Source organism: Notechis scutatus, chromosome 1, assembly GCF_049901735.1.
Source record: "Notechis scutatus isolate UNSWTSFEM ecotype Mainland chromosome 1, rNotScu1.2, whole genome shotgun sequence".
NCBI lineage: Eukaryota > Metazoa > Chordata > Lepidosauria > Squamata > Elapidae > Notechis > Notechis scutatus.
This window is the reverse complement of record NC_142009.1, coordinates 330,526,078-330,545,860: the sequence shown is the minus strand read 5'-3', so window position 1 is coordinate 330,545,860 and position 19,783 is coordinate 330,526,078. Positions and strand designations below refer to the sequence as shown.

The 19,783-nt window shown below is 43.1% G+C and overlaps 1 protein-coding gene across 3 annotated transcripts in view; it reads left to right on the top strand.

The window, feature by feature from the left end:
* TJP3 (tight junction protein 3) overlaps positions 1 to 19,783 on the top strand; it is a 64,352-nt gene that overhangs the window by 20,731 nt on the left and 23,838 nt on the right. For 2 of the 3 annotated variants that reach the window (XM_087952712.1, XM_087952711.1), the window contains exons 2-9: positions 5,558 to 5,614; positions 6,921 to 7,045; positions 8,959 to 9,061; positions 10,931 to 11,426; positions 13,834 to 13,937; positions 16,199 to 16,361; positions 17,077 to 17,167; positions 17,398 to 17,462. In XM_087952712.1, coding sequence (XP_087808838.1) covers positions 5,567 to 5,614; positions 6,921 to 7,045; positions 8,959 to 9,061; positions 10,931 to 11,426; positions 13,834 to 13,937; positions 16,199 to 16,361; positions 17,077 to 17,167; positions 17,398 to 17,462 — 1,195 coding nt within the window. In that variant the 5' untranslated portion in view covers positions 5,558 to 5,566. Of the gene's footprint in view, positions 1 to 5,557; positions 5,615 to 6,920; positions 7,046 to 8,958; positions 9,062 to 10,318; positions 10,433 to 10,930; positions 11,427 to 13,833; positions 13,938 to 16,198; positions 16,362 to 17,076; positions 17,168 to 17,397; positions 17,463 to 19,783 lie in introns of those variants that run through there. The other variant, XM_087952713.1, reaches the window with a different exon arrangement.

Genomic DNA, 19,783 nt, shown 5'->3' with positions numbered 1-19,783 from the left:
GAGAACTGGTTGTTAGAAGAAATTACTGGCCTAATCCTGTAAGGAAGGCAGGAAGGAAACATTCTGGTGTTGCTTACAGAAGCTGCCTCTCCATTAACCCTTATTACATTCTTGGCAGGACTAGACTTCCTGTCTCAGGAACTTCTGGAGTTTTTTTCCTCCTTTGCTGCTACTTTGCTTGTCTGGAGGGACCATTCAAAGTTACAATGGCACTGAAAAAAGTGACCATTTTTCACTCTTACGATTGTTGCAGCATCCCCACAGTCATGAGAGGCCAGGCGAGGAGATGCATGCCTCGATGTGAGTGATGTTGATTTGGCCACACCCAGCCAGTCACATTACCACCAAGCCATGCCCACCAACTAAGCCATGCCCACAGAACCAGTTGTTAAAAAAATTGAATCCCACCCTTGACCTAAACCAATTATAATTTTTTAAAAATATTTGGTGTTATATTTTACATCAGTTGGTGTCACAAAGCTAAGATGGGGGAAAGGGGCTCATATAAATTATATAAATAAATAGAGACAATTTTTCAAAAACCAAAGCAATTAGAATGGGGATGGGAGACCACCAGTAAATCTAGATCGGTAATGAAGAAAATTATAGAAGGAGTAGCAGAACCTGGGGGTGGAGTCATAAGAGGGATCAGCCTAGAATCGCTACGTAGCCACAAATGAGTCCAAAATCCCCCTTGAATGTCATTGAAACTTACCTAACTCTAACACAGTGCTAACCTTTGGTTGAGAAGATTCCTGTGCAGAGGTTTTTAGCAGTGGTGGGATTCAAATTTGTGGGAGGGGCTTGGTGGGCGTGGAAGGGTAAGGTTACTGCAAAATCCCCATTCCCTCCCCACCCCACTAACCTGCTTTCCAGCTCCGTTCTCCTGTGCAGGGCAACCAAAGAAGACCCAGCCGATCAGCTGGGACTCAATGGGAGGCGGAGAATAGATGGGGGCGGGGCCAGTCAGAGGTGGTATTTTCTGGTTCTCTGAACTACTCAAAATTTCCGCTACCGGTTCTCCAGAACTGGTCAGAACCTGCTGAATACCATCTCTGGTTTTTAGCAAAAAATCAATGTAATTGAATCTTCACATGTGGGCTTGGTCTTTCACACCTGACACTAATATCCTACCTAGAAGAAAACAGCAGCAAAATCATGTTCATATTATTTTACTGAATTATTTATAAACAACAATAAAGGTGGGATTAAAAATAAATGTGTAAATAAATAAAAATCAGTGCCAAGAAAATTTTTTACCAGAAGTTGCACATGACTCGAGGGAATTTGTCTACACTTAGATCTCGTGGTGCTAGTTGGTTTGCACGACGGGACCAGGGGAATATCCGAAAGAGTGTTTTCTTGGCATTTTGCAGCTCATCTTTGGTGAAAATACAACACTACCAGGGAGCCTGAGCTTCCGTTTTTTGAAATCCCACTTTTGAATTTAAAAGCACAACAGAAGGGCATGTCTTCCTTTGCATTTAATTACACTGGCAGATTTGTCTTGGGCACTTACTTGCAAATGCCTTGAGAATTGTTTCCATAAATATACCACAAAAGGCTGTGCAGAATTCCCCAAGGATTTTGCAGGGACATATCTTTCATCGTCTGGCTCCTTGGCAAGAAACTGATGGTAAGATTTGCTTCAGAGGGAAAGATGACCTACTTTTCCTTTCCTTAAAATATTTCAGTGTTACGTTTCTGCTGCTAAATACCATCCAGTCCTTCAACTTACAAGGAGAACAGGAAAATCGTATTCAAAGTCAGCTCTAAAAATTGCCTTTTTGCTTTTTTTCTCAAAGCTGCAACATTTGTGTAGTTACACAACTACACAGTTGTATAAAGTGCTGTGTAGTTATAAAAAGCATCAAAAAGCGGTCAGGAAATTTCTCCTTATTTCCAGGTTGAATCTCTCCTTGTTCAGTTTCCATCCATTATTCCTTGCCTGGCCTTCGGGTGCTTTGAAAAATAGCATGACCCCCTCCTCTCTGTGGCAGCCCCTCAAATATTGGAGTGTTGTAATGATGAGGCAGTCGAGTTGTTTGATCACGATCAACTGAATCATGATGATCTTTATTGGAGTCTAGTCTTGTATTTATACACATTTTTAGTTATCCTCAATCATTGGTTAACTTTGGTTACTGCTTAACTTTCGTTACTGTTTAGCATAGTAATTAACACAATGAATTATTTCTAGTTAAAGTCTAACATATGTTTACTTCCTCTCTCTAATCCTCCTCTAGATTAGTGACTTTGTTTGCCTGAGTTGTATTTGCCTGGAAACATTCTTTATCTGAGGTTTGCCATCCGAGAGATTGGAACATTCCTGCAATTGCAACTCTACATTGGAGCACTGTTATCCAGTCTCCCCTGGTCCTTCTCTTCACTAGACTAGCCAGGCCCAGTTCCTGTAACTGTTCTTCATATGTTGTAGTCTCCAGTCCCCTAATCATCCTGGTTGCTCTTCTCTGCACTTTTTCTAGAGTCTCAACATTTTTTTTATTGTGGAGACCAAAACTGGATGCAGTATTCCAAGTGTGGTCTTACCAAGGCAGTCTAAAGTGGTATTAACCAGGGGTGGGCTTCAAAAAATGTAACCTCGATTCTCTGGGAGGGCAAAAACAGCCTCCCTGGGCTTTGGAGGTTCTCTGGAGGCCAGAAATGGGCCCTTTTCCGGCTTTCTGGAACTTTTGGGAGACCTGTTTTTCGCCTTCCCCAAACCTCTGCACAGCCCTGCACTTACCTGAGATCCAAAACGGATCATGCGGGGAGTCCTGGGAGGGGTGGGGTGGGCGGGGCCAGCCAGGGGTGGGATTTGCTGGTTCACCGAACTGGACATAAAATTAACAACCAGTTCACCTGAACCAGTGTGAACCGGTAGCAGCTCAGCCCTGATATTAACACTTCGCCTGATCTTGATTGTATCCCTCTGTTAATGCAATTTAGGATTGCTTTGGCTTTTTTGGATGCTGCTGCACACTGCTGGCTCATATTTAGCTGGTTGTCCACTAAGACTCCAAGATCCCTCTCACAGTTACTGCTATTGAGCCAAGTGCCACCTATACTACACCCGTGCATTTGGGTTTTTTTGCCTGAATGTAGAACCTTACTTTTAATAATCTTACATTTCTCAGTTTTAATTTTTTCAGTCAATATCCAGAGATATCACCCACATAAAGCAAAGTTCTTTGAGATCCTCTATCATTCTTTTTTTTTTTTTTTTTTAACAAGTTTTATTAATTTTTAAAACACACAAATTATCATTATTCATTACATGTTTAAACCTTTTTCCCTTGTAAATTTAACAAGTCAGATAAATTATGATTCTGTTTTAAACCATTTCCATATAATATACCAAAACCTCTTATTCAATTTCTCTTTACTTCTCTTTACTCTTATTCAATATCATTATTATTATTTCATCTGATTCTTTCTGACTTAGTTACCATTATTCTCATTCTATATTTCTACAAGTTTTTACCAATTCTCCCCCAAAAAGACATATACACACAACACACAAAACATAAAAAAATATCTTTTGGAAAGTAACTTGGACCCAGGTGTCTCTCTCTTCATGGACTTCAATTATATTCATGCTCATCTTACATATCATTACTTATTTTATTTACCATTCTAAGCCTTCTATATTAACTTCTCCACATATTTCACACTTCTTAATTCTACCTTAATTAATCATCTTAGTTTAAATCATTATATTTGTATCTTTTGTCCATTTTTATCATCCCTTTGTCTCATCCCTTATGAAAAAAAGAAAATCAGTTTCTCCTGAAATCATTAATCAGAGTATGATGCCTTTCTATCTCCCCCTAAGTTAATCAAATTAATCTTTAAAATAATATCTAATACCCAATCAGATTTTGCTTGGTACATTCTATCTAACTAATACATCCAACACAATTAAGTGCATAATTAGAGAATAAATCCAAATATTAAAAAGAAATACTATAATAAAGATTTTATAATAACATCAATACCATAATTTTATTAAACTCTTTAATTAAAACAATATTCTAAACCCCTCCTATTATTAAGTTTTAAAACCAATCATTTTTAAACATTTTAACATTTTAATCTCTTATCAACTCTTAAACCATTGCAATACTACCATCTCATCTTATGTACCTTGCAAAATCTTTTTTTAAAAAAAAAAATTATACTTTATCCATTATCCATAAAAATTCCTTTTTCCATTTAATTTCAAAACGTTGTAGCTTTTCTCCACCTTTTCCCTTTCTTTCTTTTCCCAACAAACCTTTCTACCCCCCTTCTTCTAGCCTCTACCTTACCGGCTTCCCTTCTCTGTCGTATTTCTTTTCCCCTTTGTTTACAATCATCATATTGGTTTTGCACTTTATTTTTCCCTTTCTTAAATGTTTTTAGATCTTAAGTCCTTAAATCCTTTAGTTTTCTTCTTTTCTCTTCTTTTCTTTTCTTTTCTCTTCTTTTTTTCTGGATCAAATTCTGAGATTCATTAAAGATGGCTCCTTCCTTTCTTTCTTGTTCCTCTGCTGTCTTCATCTGTTGTAATTTTTGTTGATAATTAGTAAGCGCCATTTCTAAGAAAAGGAAAGCTTCTTCCACACCATTTCTTAGTTCCTCAACAGAAAGAGCCATTATAAATCTTTTCTTTTCTTTTCTCCTTCTTTCTTCTTACAACAACCAGAATATTCAAAAGAAAATAAAAAGATAAAACAGTCCCAAAGTTATCAATCAGTCCAAACCAAGGCAGAGTTCTCACTTTCTCCTTCTGGGGTGATATCAATCAAAGAGAAAGAAAGTCCAAATCTGTTTAAAGTCTTGTTACAATATATTCTAGTCTTCAAATCCTTAAGGCATCTGCTCCAACAAATCTTAGCATACAAATATTTTCTTTTTAATCCTCTCTCTTCCCACTCATCGCTTAAAACCAATTTCCACCTAAAAAATAGGTTTCTTAATATCCAGTTATTTATTCCGTAGGAAAAGAGGGAAAGCTATCCTTTCAGCACCTTCAAGCAGCCGCTTTTTTCCTCTTCTGGCAGGTATTATTCAGAAAGTCATACTTTTCAGGAATTTTATTAAATATGTCTTAGAGTCCTAGGAGCCAAGAAAAACTTTCTCCTCTCAATCACTTTCTCCACTTCCTCCTGCGCATTCTTACCCGGCTGCCAGCTTCTTTGTGGCGGCCATTACGGACCGCCGCTGCAATCCTGGGAAAAGGGGTTCTGCGGCCAGGAGGGGGTCTGCAGCACCCCCAAACCCTTCTCCGGATCCCCCCTACCTTCAGCTGCCCCTGCAGGGTCAGCCTAGCTCGTACCCGGCTGGGTCGGAGCCCCAAAAACGACTAGCGCGGCAGGGATCGCACAGCTTCGCAAATCCCTGCCGCCGCTTTCGACAAACCGGAAGTTCCCAGATCCTCTATCATTCTTAAACATGTAAAAGGGTCGAGAAACCTAAATGTTTGAAAATTGGTAGATAGATAATTCTGGGATGTCTTCCACTTCCAAAATTCTGGAATTTTTCAATATTTTTTCCCCTTTTGATGCTCTTCTAGGTTGCAGAGATGGAGGAAATGACCATCTGGGAACAATATACCATTACGTTGAATCGGGTAAGTAGAGGCATTGTAGTAGCCACCATAAGAATCAAATAAATAGTAATAATTTCACGCTACATGTCTTTTATACTTCCATATTTCCTTGTCTGAAGTGTTTGTTTCCATATTAATAGTTTTTCTTTTGTTTTTGTATTTGTGATATTCATAGAGTAGATTTAATTTTTTAAATTTAATGTGGAATAAATGGACTTGTTATTAAATTAATATTATTTTGTTATATATTGATTTTATTTAGAAAGAGTTCATTATCTATGGAGATTCTCAGTCATCCAGGTCATGGTTGTCCCAAGGGTGCTTTTTCAAGAGGCAACTGGATTTTGTTTTCCCTTGAAGAGGTTTTGCTTCTTATCCAAGAAGCTTCTTCAATACTGACTGTCAGAACTGAAGAAGCTTCTTGGATGAGGAGCAAAACTTCTTCAAGGAAACACAAAGTCCAGCTGCCTTTTGAAAAAGCGCCTTTGAGGCAAAGTAATCATTAGAATTTGTGGACTCGCTGGGGTTTACTCAATCCTTGAATCTCAGGAAATAAATAATAGAACAAAAGAAATAGAAGAGAATATTTGACGCTCAGGGTTAAACTGTGGGGTCCTTGGTGGTCTCTGAGTTTGATGGTTTTCTTGCAGGCATTTCATTACCAAATTAGGTAACATCATCTGTGCTAATAGAAAGTGCTCTGAGCAAATCCCACTTCCTATTAGCACTGATCATGTTACCTAGTTTGGTAATGAAACATCTGCAAGAAAACCACCAAGCCCAGAGAGCGCCAAGGACCCCACAAAAGAAATTTTGCATTTATTTCTCATATCAATTCCTATAGTCTTATATCTTCTTCTCCTTAGAATAGAATAGAAAAACAGAGTTGGAAGGGACCTTGGAGGTCTTCTAGGCCAACCCCCGCTTCGGCAGGAAACCCTACATCACTTCATATAAATGGTTATCCAACATCTTTTTTAAAATCTTTCAGTGTTGGAGCATTCACAACTTCTGGAGGGAAGTTGTTCCACTGATTAATTGTTCTAACTGTCAGGAAATTCCTCCTTAGTTCTAAGTTGCTTCTCTCCTTGATACGTTTCCATCCTTATTGCTTCTTGTCCTGCCCTCAGGAGCTTTGGAGAATAGCTTGACTTCCCTCTTCTTTGGGGCATCCCCCGAGATATTGGAAGACTGCTATCACGTCTCCCCTAGTCCTAGTCTTTTCGTTAGACTGGACATACCTAGTTCCTGCAATATTGAGTTATGTTCTATTTTCTTGCAATGAGAAGTGCAAGAAAAGAGCTTAACCGTTTCTCCTTTCATGCAGGATCCCCGGAAGGGTTTTGGCATTGCCATTTCGGGTGGCCGTGATCGTCCAAACAGTTCAGATGGTGACACCTCTATTATCATATCAGATGTGGTGCCTGGAGGCCCAGCTGTGGGACGACTCCAGTAAGTACTTTAAAATCGCAAACTCATGAATCAAGAAAAACGAAAGTTTTTCTTTCCTCTTTCAAGATCCAGTTGCTCTTTGCCTTCTGTGATGTCACAGCAATTGAACCAACGACTGGGCCAATGGGCCATGCTTACGGCTTTCTGGGGACAGCAATTGTGTAAATTATCTCTTTGGGCACCCACTTGCTTGCTCACTTAGTGCCTACACTGTGCCCCACCTTAGCTGAGATGTTTCTGGTGGAAAAACGGGATAATATTTCTTAGTTATAGCACTTAGAAGTAGCCCTCAACATACGACTGGTCGCTTAGCAAGCATTCAAAGTTACAACAGAACCCCACCTCCCAGAAGGGACCTATGATCTGATTCTGGAGTACTGAAGGTGGCACACACATACAAACACACACAATACACACTGAGCAGAGACATGACTGCATTTTGGTTATTTGGCAACTATATATATATATATATATATATTGGGGGGGGGACTAGAAAACCTATCCTTTGAGCCAGTTTCCAACAAAAATCACCAATAGGAATGAACTAATTTGCTTAACAACTGCAGTATTCACTTAACAACCCCTGCAAGAAAAGGTCACAAAATTGGGCCTGTCATTTGAGTGCCTCAGTATTATTTCCATTTTTCCATTATGGTGGAAATTCCAGGTTCCGTTGTGGTTATCAATTCAGGACTACATGTAATTATTAAATGGTCAAACTTTCACCTTCAGGAGGGTGATCTTGGCATTCCCTTCTTGGCACTTTAATTCCATTGTGCCACATTGTGCGATGAAATTTCTTTGCTGTCTCAAACAACTGTATTGTGTGCATGCTGCTTTTTAAAATAGTTCAGTGGACTTTTACATGAAGAAGATCTGGAGATGGGAAATAGTCTGTGTCCTTGGCTTATATGCCACAGATCAAATTCTGATATCTCTAAATAGGTGAGCATTAGACCCCAGTTGTGATTTCTGGAGAAGCCGGGACAGGAAAGATCATAAAACAATAGGTTAAAAAATATGAGCTGTGTAAGCCAGTTTCCTATTGTATTCCTGTTTGTTCATTTAGAACAATGAGGACTAGAACCTTATGGTATCCTGAAGGAGCACAGTAAAAGTACTTTGACTTGCAGGCCATGAGGGTGAAGGAGTGGCATGTCCCATGCAGAGGTGGTATTCAGCAGGTTCTGACCAGTTCTGGAGAACCGGTAGCGGAAACTTTGAGTAGTTCAGAGAACTGGAAAATCCCACCTCTGACTGGCCCTGCCCCCATCTATTCTCTGCCTCCCGAGTCCCAGCTGATTGGCTGGGTTTTCTTTTGTTGCCTTGCACAGGAGAATGGAACTGGAAAGCAGGTTAGTGGGGTGGGGTGGGAATGGGGATTTTACAGTAACCTTCCCCCAGGAGTTGGGAGGGAATGGATATTTGACAGTATCCTTCCCCTGCCACACCCACCAAGCCACACCCACCAAGCCAGGCCATGCCCACCAAGCCACACCCACCAAGCCAGGCCATGCCCACCAAGCCACACCCACAGAACCAATAGTAAAACAAATTGAAGGTCCCACCTCTGGTCCCATGTGGTAAAAGCGGGTTGAAGAGATTTTTTTAATACTCTTTAATTTTTTTGGAAAAGAAAGAGGAGAGGGGAAACATTGTGGCTTCTTTCTCACTTGTTAAGCCAGGGGTGTCCAACTCGCGGCCTGTGGGCCATGCCCGGTTTAGCAAAGGGGGGGGGAAGTCACAATACGTCACGTGACGACACCGTGACGATGCGAGCAGAGGTCGGATTATACCAGTTCAGACTGGTTTGGACGAAGCACATGCTCACCAAACTGGTTGTTACACCACTTGATGCGAGTTTGACCCCTCTGTGTTAGGCCTTTACTTAACTCCCTGTTTACATTTGGCAGGACCCGGGACAAGATTGCCATGGTCAATGGCCTCTCCATGGAGAACGTGTCTTCGTCTTTCGCCATCTCCACTTTGAAAACCTGTGGCAAGTTGGCTAATATTGTGAGTGCAGCAGAAGCAGATCTGTTGGAGAAGAAGCAGGACTTCCAAATCTCTTTGTTCTTTTCTTTTCTTTCTTTCTTTCTTTCTTTCTTTCTTTCTTTCTTTCTTTCTTTCTTTCTTTCTTTCTTTCTTTCTTTCTTTCTTTCTTTCTTTCTTTCTTTCTTTCTTTCTTTCTTTCTTTCTTTCTTTCTTTCTTTCTTTCTTTCTTTGCTAGCTTAACCGAGTCTCAGAATGAGCCAAGAAGATGAAGTCAAGTTTGATATTGGTTTAGTATCCTGGCTTGTTCAGATAATGATAGCTTTTCAGTTCAGAAAAATGGAAGTTGAGGTTACGTAAAGATGTTCTGGTTTCTGCACTTAAAGGCAGAAGAAAAAGCAATGAATGGAAACTAATCAAGGAGAGAACCAACCTAGAATTAAGGAGAAATTTCCTGACGTTTAGAACAATTAATCAGTGGAAAAAATTGGACAACCGTTTCTCTGGAATGGTATAGGGCCGTGATGGCGAACTATGGCACGCGTGCCACAGGTAGCACGCAGAGCCATTTGTGCGGGCGGGTACACGAGCCCCAGGCAAAGTTACCTCACTGCACATGCATGTGTCTCACAGCTGATTTTCAGCCCATTTGAGGCCTTTTTTGGCCTCCCAGAGGCTTGAGGAAAGCCTCTGCAGCCTTCGCAGGCCCAAAAATAGGTCTGTTTCATCACTTCCTGTATTTCCGGAAATACCGGAAGTGACGAAACGGGCCTATTTTTCAGCCTGCAAAGGCTGCAGAGGCTTTCCTCAAGCCTCTGGGAAGCCAAAAATCAGCTGGGAGGCACAGTGCAGGTAAGGGCGTGGCGGGGGGATTGCGCATGCATGCGCAGGGGCCGTGGGTGTGTGTGCATGCATTGCCTTCTGGGTGCTGGCACGCAAGTGCGCGTGCACACACAATTTTTGGCACAGGAGTCCAAAAAGGTTAGCTACCACTGGTATAGGGGTTCCTGCTTGAGCAGGGGTTGGACTAGAAGACCTTCAAGGTCCCTTCCAACTTTTTTATTCCGCTATTTTTGTTTCCTTGCTCATCCTGTAAAACAGGAGTGACAGATCTACATGGATCATATTTATACTGTATTTATTTATTGGTATTCCGCCTTGATTATTTTTACAAATCACTCAAGGTAGCAAACATACCTAATACTCCTTTCTCCTCCTATTTCCCTCACAACAACAATCCTGTGAGGTGGGTTGGACTAAGAGAGAATGACTGGACCAAAGTCACCCAGAACAGCTATCATGCCTAAGGCGGCATTTGAACTCACTGCCTACCAATTTCTAGCCTGGTGCCTTAGCCATTCGATTAAGCAGGCTGTGCTGTTAAAGTTGATTATGGTTTGTGTACTAGGGAGCTGCATCAAATTTCAGTTTCAATAATTTTATAGCCCTCGTTATTTTTTTAATGTTGAGACAAAATCTCTGTCAAAAATCTTGAAAAAAAAAATTGTTGAGGAAAAGAATTGTGCCAAAGTTGTTGCTGGGTGGGACTTGAATATTCTCCTCCCCACGATAGGAAAAGTGGACAAGTTGCCTAAAAAAAAAAAAAAACTTTTCATACTTCTGTTTTTTAATTCATCTGATGGGTTTGAATCTTTTTGCACGGATTTTGGTGTTTTTTAAAAATTTATTTAATAAAGTGGACAGCCCAGAGCTGTGTTTGTCAACCTTAGTAAGTTTTAACATGTGTGGACTTCAACTCCCAGAATTCCCCAGCCAGCCATGCTGGCTGGGGAATTCTGGGAATTGAAGTCCACATATCTTCAAGCTACCACGGTTGAGAAACATTAGCCCAGATGCAAATCCCAGATGCAAATTCTCTTTCTCTTATTGCAGACGGTAAAAAGACCCAGAAAAATCCATCTCCCAGTTACCAAATCCAGCCAGCCAAAAAGCCAGCCTCCCTTGACTCCTACTAAACATGCGACGGATGGGAGAAATGATGACTCGGATGAGGATTATGGGTACCAGGGGGGTGAGTCAGCCCCCTCGGGCCAACATCCCAGGAAGAGCCGGCAGCGGACAGAAGCAGAACATAACCGCGGTTACGATGGAGATTCGTCCAGCGAGAGAAGTTCGGGACATTATCGTGAGGATGAAAATGACAGCACCCGCAGGCAACCCCTCAGGAGCCGGAGGCGGAGCCAAGAGGGCGGCTACCGGAGGCGGAGCCAAGACAGCGGGTCTGATAAGCCCCCTCTGGCCAATGGGCACCATTACAAAGGAAGCAACAGCGGGCTTGTCCTCATGTCTGGGTTTAAGAGACTGCCAAGGCAGGACGTGCCGATGAAACCCGTCCGCTCAGTTTTGGTGAAACGGAAGGAGAGTGAAGGTGAACGGCTAACTTTTCTTTTTTTTTTCACCCGTTTATCCTTTTCTGCTTTTCCAAATTAAGATACAGGTAGTCCTCAACTTCAGGGGTGGGCTTCAAAAATTTTAGCAAAAGGTTCTTTGCCCGGTTGCTGGGTGGGCGTGGCCATGGTGGGCGTGGCCTAGTCGGCCTCCTGCACCACAGCCCAGGGGAGGCGTTTTTGCCCTCCCCCGCACTCCGGAGGCTTTTCTCAAGCCTCCGTGAGGGTGAAAACAGCCTCCTTGGGCACTGGAGGCTCTCTGGAAGTCAGAAACGGGCCCATTTCCAGCCTTCCCGAACTTCCTGGAAGCCCGTTTTCACCCTACCCAAGCCTCCGTGCATGACTGCACTTACCTGCATCCAAAACAGACCGCGTGAGGACACCTGGGGGGGGGGGCAGGGAGGGGATGGGGTGGGGCCAGCCAGGAGTGGGATAGGGGGAGTTCTCCAAACTGCACAGAATCTTCGCTAGGGGCTCTCCTGAACCCCTGCAAACCCCCAGCAGCCCAGCCCTGCTCAACTTACAACCATTCGTTTAGTGACCATTTGAAGTTGCAACAGCACTGAAAAAAAGTGACTGATGACTGCTTTTCACCCTTACGACCGTGGTAGCATCCCCACGGTCACCTGATCCGAATTCCGATGCTTGGCAACTGGCATGTCCTTATGACTGTTGCAGGGTCATGTGATCAATTTTTTGTAACCTGACAAGCAACCAGTGGGGAAACCAGTTCACAGCCCTGTTACTAACTTAACAATTGCAGTGATTCACATAACAACTGTGGCAGGAAAGGTCGTGATATGGGGCAAAACTCACTTAACGATTGTCTTGCTTAGCAATGGAAATTTTGGTTGTAAGTGGAGGATCACCTGTACGCTTCTCTATTTTTTTTTTCTCTGCCACTTTTTCTCTGCCTAATGCAGTTTATGCATCTCAGTTGTTTTTCAAATTTAGCAAGTTTAACATGGGAGGACTTCAATTCCCAGAATTCCCCTGGGAACTGAAGTCCAGCCATCCCCATTCCCCACCATCCAGTCAGAGCTGAGGAAGCTTCCTGGATGAAATGTCTTCAAAGTAAAACCAGAAAGTCCAGTCGCCTCTTGAAAAAAAGGCACCTTTAGGACAACTGTGACCTGGATGACTGAGAATCTCCATAGACACCCATTTTAAACTTGCCTAGTTTTAAGAAACGCCGATCGGTCTGATCTGCCAACATTCTAATTTTTCACCTGAATGTGACAGACTTGTGCATTCAGTGGAAACATTTGTAAAGTAGTATGAGCTGCGGTGTGGTTAGAATCAGTGGTGGGATTCAAAAGTTTTTTACTACCGGTTCTGTGGGCATGACTTGGTGGGCGTGGCAGGGGACAGTTACTGCAAAATCCCATTCCCACCCCACTAACCTGCTTTCCAGCTCCCTTCTCCTGTGCAGGGCAACCAAAGAAGACCCAGCCGATCAGCTAGGACTCAATGGGAGGCAGAGAATAGATGGGGGCAGGGCCAGTCAGAGGTGGGATTTGCTGGTTCTCTGAACTACTCAAAATTTCCGCTACCGGTTCTCCAGAACTGGTCAGAACCTGCTGAATACCACCTCTGGTTAGAATAAAGTGCTGCAGGCTACTTCTGCTGACTGCTGGCTGCCTGTAATTTGGCAAGTTCGGGTCTCACCAGGCTCAAGGTTGACTCAGCCTTCCATCCTTCCAAGGTGGGTCAAATGAGGACCCAGATTGTTGGGGGCAAGAGGCTGATTCTGTAAGTGGCTTAAGGCACTGTGAAGCGATACATAAGTCTAAGTGCTATTGCTGATGCTATTGTTAAAGTTAAAGTCAGATGATCAAGATAAAGGCCAAACGTGAGTGTTTAAAAAAATAAGTAATTCTAAGGGGCAACTGTCTGAAATAAAAGACTGTGCCTTATGCATGCAGTCCTTGACTTACAACCGTTCATTTAACGTCCATTCAAAGTCACAACAGTAATTCACAACTGGTCCTCAACAACTGTGGCAGCCTCCCCACAGTCATGAGATCAGAATTTGGGTGCTTGGCAAGTGGCATATATTTGCAATGGTTGCTGCATCCTGGGGTTTTATGATTATCATTTGCAAATTTCCCGACTGGCTTCCAACAAGCAAAATCAATGGAGGAAGTTGAATTCACTTAACAGTTGCACGATTCACTTAACAACCATGTCAAAAGAGGTTGTAAAACTGGGCATAACTTACTGAACAATTCCCTTGCTTAACAATATAAGTTCTGGTCCCCGTTGTGGCCATAAAGTCGAGAACAATCTGTAACAACCATACCCTCCTCCCACTGCTAAAAGAGGACTTTATGAATGAGGACAATGTTCATTTTGCTAACTACAAAATTTCCTTCCTGAAAACCCAAGAATACGGACTGAAGCTGGGAAGCCAGATTTTCATCAAACACATCGCCGAGACAGGATTGGCGGCCAAGAATAACTCCCTACAGGAAGGGGACCTTATTCTCAAGGTGAGTTGGAAAAGGTTGCTATTATCACAATAGTTCATGATCTGGTTGTGCCTGTTTATGTTGCTGTGATCCTCTCCATTTTTGAGGAAAGATTCCTGTCATGTCACTGAGAAGAATATAATATAATAGGATGGGATAGAATAGAATAGAATAGAATAGAATAGAATAGAATAGAATAGAATAGAATAGGATAGAATAGAATAGAATAGAATAGTTGGAAGGGACCTTGGAGGTCTTCTAGTCCAACCCCCTGCTCAAGCTGGACACCCTGTACCATTTCAGACAAGTGGCTGTCCAATCTCTCCTTTAACCTCTAGTGATGAAGCACCTCCAACTTCTGGAGGCAAGCTTTACCACTGGTTAATTGTTCTCACTGTCAGGAAGTTTCTCCTGAATTCCAAATGCAGTACAGCCTCCACGCAAACTACTATTGATTCATTCATTGATTTTGTTTATTTCTAATTTCTTTAATGTAATCACCCATCCCACTTGTGATGACTATAGGAGGCCAATAGAGAAGTTGAATGCAACACAATCCCAACGTGCAGGGCAACCAAAGAAGACCCCACCATCCAGCATCCGAATAGAATAGAAGCATCCGAATAGAATAGAATAGAATAGAATAGAATAAGAATAAGAATAAGAATAAGAATAAGAATAAGAATAAGAATTAGGATAGGATAGGATAGGATGAGAATAGAGTAGAATAGAATAGAATAGAGAATAGAATAGAATAGAATAGAATAGAATAAGAATTAGGATAGGGGAATAGAATAGAATAGAATAGAATAGAATAGAATAGAATAGAATAGAATAGAATAGAATAGAATAGAATAGAATTCTTTATTGGCCAAGTGTGACTGAACACACAAGGAATTTGTCTTGGTGCAAATGCTCTCAGTGTACATAAAAGATACATTTGTCAAGAGTCAAGAATCATAAGGTACAACACTTAAAAATAGACAGCAAATATGTCCCTTAGAAGTTATATGGTCGTCATGATATTAAAAAAAAAGATACTGAGACAGAGTGCCGAGAAGAGCAACAAAGATGGTTAGAGGACTGAAGGTTGAAATATATAAAGAACGCTTGCAGGAATCTGTCTAGTTTGATGAAAAGAAGGACCAGGGGAGACATGATAGCAGTCTTCCAATGTCTCAGGGGCTGTCACAAGAAAGAGGGAGTCAAGCTATTCTCCAAAGCACCTGAGGGCAGGACAAGAAGCAATAAGGATGGAAACTAATCAAGGAGAGAAGCAACCTAGAACTAAGGAGAGATTTCCTGACAGTGAGAACAATCAATCAGTGGAACGATTTGCCTTCAGAAGTTGTGAGTGCTCCATCACTGGAGGTTTTTAAGAGGACTGAATTTTGTTTGAAATGCTATAAAGTCTTCTGCCATCCTTCCGAGGTGGGTAAAATGGGGATTGTGATTGTTGGGGGCAATAGGCCGACTCTGTAAACTGCTTAGAGAGGGCTGTAAAGCACTGTGAAGCGGCATATAAGTCTAAGTGCTATTGCTGTTGGTATTGCTATATACCGCTTCATAGTACTTTACAACCTTAAGTGGTTTAGAGCAGTGGCCCCCAACCTTTTTTGTGCCACGGCCCGGTACCGGCATCACAAAATGATCCGCGGCCTGGTACCGGCATCAGCACGCATGGCAAGGCGAGCCGAGCGACCGGCCAGCCAGCCGTCCCCCGCTTCTCCCCGCCACCTTCAACTCTTCCTTTGTACCTTTGTCGATGGGCTTCGCTTCGGGACGGTCGCTCGGCTTGCCTTGCCTTGGGTGCTGAAAGAATCCTCGCGCCTTAGTTTTGTTGAAGCCCCCCCTTCGATGAAACTAAGGCGCGAGGATTCCTTCAGGGACGCCAAACGCCGCTTTCCAACCGGAAAAGCTCACCGGAAGCACTTTCTCATCAAAACAAGATGGCGGCGCCCAGCAAACCGGCGGCCCGGTAGAAAATGTTCCACGGACAGGTACTGGTCCGGGGCCCGGTGGTTGGGGACCCCTGGTTTAGAGTCAGCCTATTGCCCTCAACAATTCTGAGTCCTCATTTTACAAACCTTGGAAGGAGGGAAGGCAAAATCAACCTTGAGCCATTCAGGATCGAACTTCTGGTAATGGGCAGAGTTAGCCTGCAATACTGCATTCTAACCACTGTGCCACTATGGCTCATCTTGCTCCTGACATAAGGTGGAGATAAGCTTTTGAGCAAAGAAAACATTACTTGGCCTGACTCCTTTCTTTATCTCTTCTAGATCAACGGTGTCATCAGCCAGAACATGTCTTTGGAAGAGACGCGACAGCTGATCGAACAGTCTGAGGGAAAACTTACCTTACTTGTTTTACGTGATAACAGCCAGTTCTTGGTCAACATCCCTCAAGTGAGAGACAGCGATACTGAAAGTTCCCACCTGGACGGTGAGGAGGGACTCGGGAGAAAAACTGGGGTGGGAAAGAGGATGTGGGGGGAAATGGAAGTGGATTCCTGAGGTTGCCGAGATAGAAATAGTAGTAGCGTTTAGACTTATATACCGCTCCATAGTGCTTTACAGCCCTCTCTAAGCGGTTTACAAAGTCAATATTAGCATTCCAAGTAACGCCTCTGCCAAAAGCAGAAGTCCGAGGCAAGTAGATTCCTCAAAGAATCTGTTTATTGGATACATCAGATTGGCACAGCTATTGAAAACCAACTCTAAAAGTTCCCCTGGTTTTCCCCCTAATTAAAAGAGCAAATATTTTCCTCTCCAGGAATGGCCATGCAAACCCCAAAAAACTTTAACCTTAGACTGTCTACTATTGACTTCACCCCTTTCCTAAGAGGTCTGTAGGGGGCGTGCATAAGCGCATCAACGTCCCTGTCCTATTGTTTCTTTTATTTTTCTTATATGTACCCATTTCATGTATTCATAACTATGTTTTTACTTATACCTATTATCTTGTAAGCAATTGACAAACCAAATAAATAAATAAAATAAATAACTAAATCGTGGTTTGTAAAAACAACCAGACAAATCACGCGATGACTTCCTACTTTGTCCAAATTTATCAGATTCATTTGCTTCTAAGTAGAGGAATATTAATCAGAACAAAGTATCTGTCTTGTATAATTCTAGTTTTCTGGTTTTTTTTTTAGATATATCTGATCTTGGTTCAGACATCTCGCCTCCCCCTCCTGTGGGAAGTACACCCCATTCTCCTCAATCTCCAACAAGGGATTCTCTCCGGTAAGAATCTCTCCCAAAGTCTTATAATTAACTTTTAAGACTTCTGGATGTCCAGAATTGCCCATCCAGCATGGTTGAAGCCCAGGACTCTTAAAAGTTGCCAAGATTGGATACCTCTGATTTAAATAATGATTGCAAAAGATACCCTGGAGAGCTTTAAGATATTATTCTTTCCCTCAAATTATCATTCTGGCTTTTGTCTTCTTTTCTCACCCCACCCACCTGGCCAGATCAAACAGGGACTACAGCAGACAAGAGACAGCAACGGAAGAGTTGACTTCACCACCCGTTCTTAGTAAGTGCCTTGAACTTAGCTTCTCTTGTAAGGTCGATGATAATGAGCGATGTCTCTTGAGGGGGAAAAATCTGGGATCACTTGCAAACACAGACGTCCTCGTCCTCATTATTATTATTACTATTATGGTTGATTGCACCGTCAGCCAGATGTTTAGATTAGACTTTGCATTTTTGTCCACCCATCGAGTCTTTCCCAAAGACCTGGGGGGTAGGCAGATGTTGATGTTTGATGGTGTTGAAGGTATAGTTGCAGGATGTAAGCTTTTCCAAGTCAAGCTGCCTTTTGCAATTGACCAATGGGGATTTTGTCAATGTTGATGGTATTCAAGTGGTGCTCCAGACATTTTGGAATTACACTCAAGGCCCTTATTGCTATTCATACTATCTTTGCTTTCTTTTGCCACTGTTGTTCTACTTCTAATTGCAGGTCGTTGTATCTTGTGATTTTCTCCTGTTCTTCCTCTTCTACCCTGCTGTCTTATTCTGCTGTATTATACAGGCAGTCCTCAACTTACAACAGTTCCTTTAGTGACCATCCAGTGGCACTGAAAAAAAGTGAGCTTTGCCCCCATTTTACGACCTTTCTTGCCACAGTTATTAAGTGACTCACTTGCAGTCGTTAACTTAGTAACGTGGTCGTAAAATGAATCTGGCTTCCCCATTGACTCTGCTTGTCAGAAGGTCGCAAAAGGGGATCACATGACCCCAGGAAACTACAATGGTCATAAATATGAGTCAGTTGCAAACTGTCTGAATTTCATGAGACCATGGGGATGCTGCAATGGTCGTAAGTGTGAAAAATGGTCATATGTCACTTTTTTCAATGCCGTGGTAACTTTGAAGGATTACTAAATAAACTGTTGTAAGTTGATGACTACATGTATTTTAGGTTTCATACTGCATATTTAAAAAGGACACAGTGGCTCAGTGGCTAAGATGCTGAACTTGTTGATCAGGAAGGTCAGCAGTTCGGCGGTTCGAATCCTTAGCACTGTATAATGGAGTGAGCTCCCATTACTTGTCCCAGCTTCTGCCAACCTAGCAGTTCGAAAGCATGTAAAAATGCAAGTAGAAAAATAGGGACCACTTTGATGGGAAGGCAACAGCATTCCGTGCACCTTCGGCGTTTAGTCATGCCAGCCACATGACCACGGAGACGTCTTCGGACAGCGCTGGCTCTTTGGCTTAGAAATGGAGATGAGTACCATCCCCTAGAGCAGGGGTCCTCAACCACCGGGCCGCGGACCGGTCCCGGTCCGTGGAGCACTCTGTACCGGGCCGCAAAGAAAAATAAATTAAAAAAATGGCGGCTTTCTTCGCCTTCGGTGAATGCTGCTGGGATCGGGGATCAAGGACACAAATGAAAGAAGGGGAGGGAGGAAGCAACCGAAGCCTGTCCTGCTCTCTGGCTCAGCAGCTTCGGTTTCCTCCCGCCTCGTTCCTCTCTCAGTCGCTCTCTCGCTGCTCCACCAGCCCAGGAAGAAACTGCTTCAAAGAAGCCGGGGGGGTGTGTGTGTGGCTTTTCCTGTCTCCGCAGCGCCTCCAAAGCGCCCGTTTACCCCCACCCCGCCCGCCCACGCGCGCTTCAATTCAGTGCCCAGTTCTGCCTGCCTGCCTGTCTGGTTGTTTGGGAGCAGCTTCGGCTGAGAATAATAACTATTCGCCTCTTTTTATCAGCCGAAGCTGCTCCGAAACGAAGAAGGCAGGCAGGCAGGCAGAACGGAGCACTGTGGATTGAACCGCGCGCGGGCGGGGTGGGGGTGGGGGTAAACAGGCGCTTTGGAGGAGCTGTGGCGACAGGAAAAGCCACCACCCCCCCGGCTTCTTTGAAGCAGTTTCTTCCTGGGCTGGTGGAGCAGCGAGAGAGCGACTGAGAGAGGAACGAGGCAGACACCTGAGGGAGGGAGGGAGACACCTGGGGGAGGGAGGGAGACACCTGAGGGATGGGGCTGAGGGAGGCAGGGCTGATGCGCTCCCTGAACTTGATGGTTTGCTGGCAGACGTTTTATTACCCGACTAAGTAACAACATCAGATGTTACCTAGTCAGGTAATGAAACGTCTGCAAGCAAACCACCAAACTCGGATTCTTCTCTCTCTCCCCCGGTCCTTGAAAAAGTGTTTGTGCTTGAAACTGGTCCCTGGTACAAAAAAGGTTGGGGACCACTGCCCTAGAGCCTGAAACGGCTAGCAAGTATGTGCGAGGAGAACCTTTACTTTTTACTGCATATTTTTATCTCTTGTGTTGTTATCAAAATGTGAGGTGAATGTGCCATATGATAAATAAATAAATATGATAAATAAATGATTCCGTGGGTTCT